Source organism: Myotis davidii, unplaced genomic scaffold (genome assembly GCF_000327345.1).
Source record: "Myotis davidii unplaced genomic scaffold, ASM32734v1 scaffold170, whole genome shotgun sequence".
NCBI lineage: Eukaryota > Metazoa > Chordata > Mammalia > Chiroptera > Vespertilionidae > Myotis > Myotis davidii.
In genome coordinates this window covers 2,290,187-2,294,261 of record NW_006282528.1, presented here as the reverse complement: position 1 = coordinate 2,294,261, position 4,075 = coordinate 2,290,187, and the positions used below count along the sequence as shown (strand labels likewise).

The 4,075-nt window shown below is 58.4% G+C and overlaps 1 protein-coding gene across 1 annotated transcript in view; it reads left to right on the top strand.

Annotated features, from left to right (window-relative positions):
• The first annotated feature begins 1,587 nt into the window (after positions 1-1,587).
• MRAP (melanocortin 2 receptor accessory protein) overlaps positions 1,588-4,075 on the top strand; it is a 5,305-nt gene continuing 2,817 nt past the window's right edge. Inside the window, exon 1 of the mRNA XM_006753126.2 lies at positions 1,588-1,721. Within this exon, the coding sequence (XP_006753189.1) occupies positions 1,610-1,721 (112 nt within the window). The 5' untranslated portion in view covers positions 1,588-1,609. The remainder of the gene's footprint in view (positions 1,722-4,075) is intronic.

The following is a 4,075-nucleotide window of genomic DNA, read 5'->3' as shown; positions in this document are numbered from 1 at the left end:
CTGCAGCCCCTCCGCCCCAATTGGGGGCGGGGCCCGCCGGCCAGTCACCTGTGGCCCCTCCCCCCAGCCGGCCGGCCCTGATCGACCCGATGGGGGCAGGTCCACCGGCCAACCTCCCGCTGTCTCCTCCTCCCGACAGGCCTGGCCTCTGTCTGCTGATTGGGGCTGGGCCGGCCTGACCCCACCCGTGCACGAATTCACGCACTGGGCCTCTAGGAGGACTATGAAAGTAAGTGTAGGGTGTGCGTGACTTTTAAAAAACAAATTCCTATCACAGACCATTTCAAACATTTGCAAAAGCAGCAGGAACAGCAGAGTGAACTCCATGCAACCCCCACCCGGCTTCTGGCTCTCAGGCCGCCACCTCGGCCCCCCGCTTCCCAGGCCTCCAGCCCACAGCCTCCACAACCGCAGGAGTCCATGCCTAGGACATGCCTCTGTGCGTGTGCACGTGAATGTGTGCACGTGCATGCCTGGGTGCGCACACATGAGTGTATGCATGTGTGTGTGAGCGTGTCTGTGTGCATGCTGTGTGTGGATGCACGGGTGTGTCTGCGTGTGTGCACGTGTGTGCGCATGCTGTGTGGGTGTGTATGTGGGTGTCTGTGTGGGTGTGTCTGCATGTGCTCGCGTGGGTGTGAGCACGGGCTGTGGGGCGGTGATGGAGCTGGAGGTGGGAGCTTCCTGAGGTTCTCCAGGGAGGGAGGCCCACTGCCTCGCATGGCAGCCTCGGGGTTCTGTCTGTGTGCGGATGGGGGGGGAGTTTGCCCCCCGAGATGTGGGAGTAATGATTTCTGCTGACATGCCCACCGAGGTCTAACCTTCGTGGAGCTGCTGACCACAGCACGTGCGGGGAGTGTCGCCCCGTGGACGGGCAGCTGCAGGCTCACCCCCGCGAGCCCGAGCTCCTGGCTGCCGTCTACACGTCCATGCCGCTCCCCTCGGTGTAACCTGCGTGGAGAACATGCGAGTGGGGTGCTGGAGGGAGAGGCCCCAATGCTGTGTTTGAGCTCCCCCACTCGGAGGCCGAGTGCTCACGTCGCCCTGCTCCTCTCCAGCCTGGAGACGCCCCCTGACTGTGTGCCTTGGCCGGGGCCGGTGACCTGCGGGGCCTGTGTCCCAAGAGCTCAGCCCATCATGTGGGACCTCGGCCCAGACAAACCACCCCGTCCGTCCCTCTGTCTGTCTGAACCCGGGCAGCTGCCTGGCGGGTCCTGGGGGCCTAGGTAAAACAGGGGAACTGGGTAGGGGCGGCTGCTCTGGCTTCGTGAACGCCGTGTGTTCATGAGCGAGGTCACAGTTCAGGGCCCACATGGCCGTCGCCGCCTCGGACGATGGCTCTGAGCCAGTGACGGCGGTTGCTCCACGGCCAGCGCCTCAGCGTGCGCCCACGGCAGCGCCAGGCCTTCACTCGGAATTTCACTTTTTTATCTGCTTAAGGCAGAAAGGGGCGTCCTCCCAGCTCTGCTCGCACTTGAGGACCCTGCCAGGAATGCAGCCTCTTTTGTTGTTGCTTTTAATCCTCACCCAAGGATATTTTTCCATTGGTTGTTTGAGAGAGTGGAAGGGAGGGGGAGAGACCGCCGGACACGGACACGCCAGCGCGGCCATGGCCACGGCCAACAACAGCAACGCCTCCGCGCCCTCCTTCGGCTACGAGTACTACCTGGACTACCTGGACCTGCTCCCCGTGGACGAGAAGCAGCTGAGAGCCCACAAGTGTGAGTCCTGGCCGGGAGGCAGAGGGCGGGCTGGGGCCCCCACGGCTCTCTCCACCCACCGGACAGCTCACGGGTGGCCGGACCCAGCCGCGCTGGGAGGGATCAGTGAGTGGGGACAGTGTCTGTCATCGTCCTGAGTGAGTTCGGGACTCACCTGAGAAACGCCGACACTCGGGGGCACCCGTGCGGTAACATAGGTCTCTTGATGGAGGTTCGTGGGCCCGGGGTCCCGGTGAGAGAGGTGAATGTCTTCACGTTGCAGGCTTCCGGGTTCCTGCGTCTGTGCGCAGACTCGGGGAGAGCTAGTTTGCCGTCCCCGGAGATGTATGGCTTAATGATTCTATGGTTCGTGTCTCAGGAAGGACGCCCGGACAGTTAACGCCTTTGGCTCACCCCCCTTCAGCCTCGATCTCTTGGGTAACTGGGCTTTGTCAGCAACCCCGTGGGATGACTCCAGCTTCTCAGGCAAGATCACAAGTTCCTGAGGAGACACAGGAGCACCACACAAAACAGAGGCCCGGCCCTGGGGCCGGCTCTGCCCTCCCCGAGGTCGGGTCCGCGGGGGTTTCATGAACGAGTCACACACGTCTGTCCGGGGCAAACGCATCGCCAGGGACCGGAGACTTTCACATGAGGAGAAAGATGGGCTCCTGCCCGGCAGCTCAAAATGAAATTGATGTCCTTATTTAAAAAAATATTTTTATAGATTTCAGAGAGGAAGGGAGAGGGAGAGAGAGAGAAACATCAATGAGGAGAGAGAATCATTGATCAGCTGCCTCCTACTGGGAATGGAGCCCACAACCCAGGCATGTGCCCTGACCAGGAATCGAACCGTGACCTCCTGGTTCACAGGTCGATGCTCAACCACTGAGCCACGACGTCCGGGCCCAGGGATATGTTTAAGGGTGGATTTGCTTTGGGGAAATAGCTAAGGATCATGAAGAAGTCAGTCGGGCGAATGAAATTAAGCCGATCAGTACAACCCGGGTGTCGAAAGTACACAATGATCTCATAACATAGCAAAATGGGGGTGTGTCCCTGAAGGTGATTCCGAAAGAAGAATTTGTAAGTGTTTATTAATGCTTGATCAGTACATGCATGTTAGGGACATTGACACAATTCTACGGTAGAGACAGGAGGGCTATTTCGAAGGTCAGTATGCATTTGGATTTGTAAGTTTGAGTACTTTTACTTAAAAAGTCAGGTGTGTTTTTTTACTGATTCAATACAGAAAATTGGTCACAACGAACAGAGCACCAGGTGAAACAAGTTGCTTTCTCTCCCAGGTAGTCGCCTGCGGGCAGGTGCTGGGCTGGCCCCCCGAAAGCCTTGGGAACCAGCCTGGCCCAGTTCCTCGCTCTGCCCTCACAGGCCGTGCCCACGCCCCACGCCAGGCTCTGCGTCACAGCCAGGCTCTGGGCAGAGAACACGGCAGGAGGATAGGAAGGGACACAGGGAGCAGGGGCCCTGCAGCCCCTGCAGAAAGACTGCAAGAAACTGTCCAGGAAAAATTCCACTCGCACCTCATTGGCCAGCACCTTGTCACATGCCACACCTAGCTGCAAGGGAGGCTGGGAACTGTCGTCTTTCTCCCAGACAGCCGTGTGCCCAGCCGTCAGCAGGGGTTCTGCTACTAGGGAAATGCGGGGCGGACAGGACTGACAACCAGCAATCTCTGCTGCAGTTCCTCACAGCTCACTTTTCTTGTTGTTAATCCTCACATGAGGTATTTCTTCCATTGCTTTTCAGAGAGTGGAAGGGAAGGAGGGAGGGGTGGAGGGGTGGGGAGCAAACCTGCAGCCCAGGTATTGAACCCTGGACCCTTGGCTGTGTGGGCTGACGCTCCAACCACTGAGCCACACCGGCCAAGGCACATCTATTCTCGTGAGCTAGAAGGATGTAGCGATATCACTTGCCACAAACCCTCTTCACAGAATAACGTAGTTCTGTTTATAGATCATTTCACAGCCAGTGACTGGGGAACAATGCATGTGCACTGTACAGACATCTCATCGTATTAATCTGTGTGGCAGTCTGTATGACACACTATCCTCCATCTAACGGACGGGGAAACGGCTTTAGAGATGTAAAACCCCAGCTGGTCTGAGATCATTAGAACTCAAACCCGGAGCCTCGGGCCGTGACCCCCGTGTGAGTCCCCACGAAGGGGAAAATCTTGGAATGAATTGGCCAGGACCTGGGACTCGAATGGGAGCCTCCTGTGAACAGGAAGTGTCTTAATGGAATGAAGGTGCTGCCTCCAAGTTCGGATGAGAAATCCCCCAACGTGCCATGCAGCCGACCCCACCACCCAGCGCCTTCTCTTGCCAACCCACTGTGGCCCCTCACTCCCC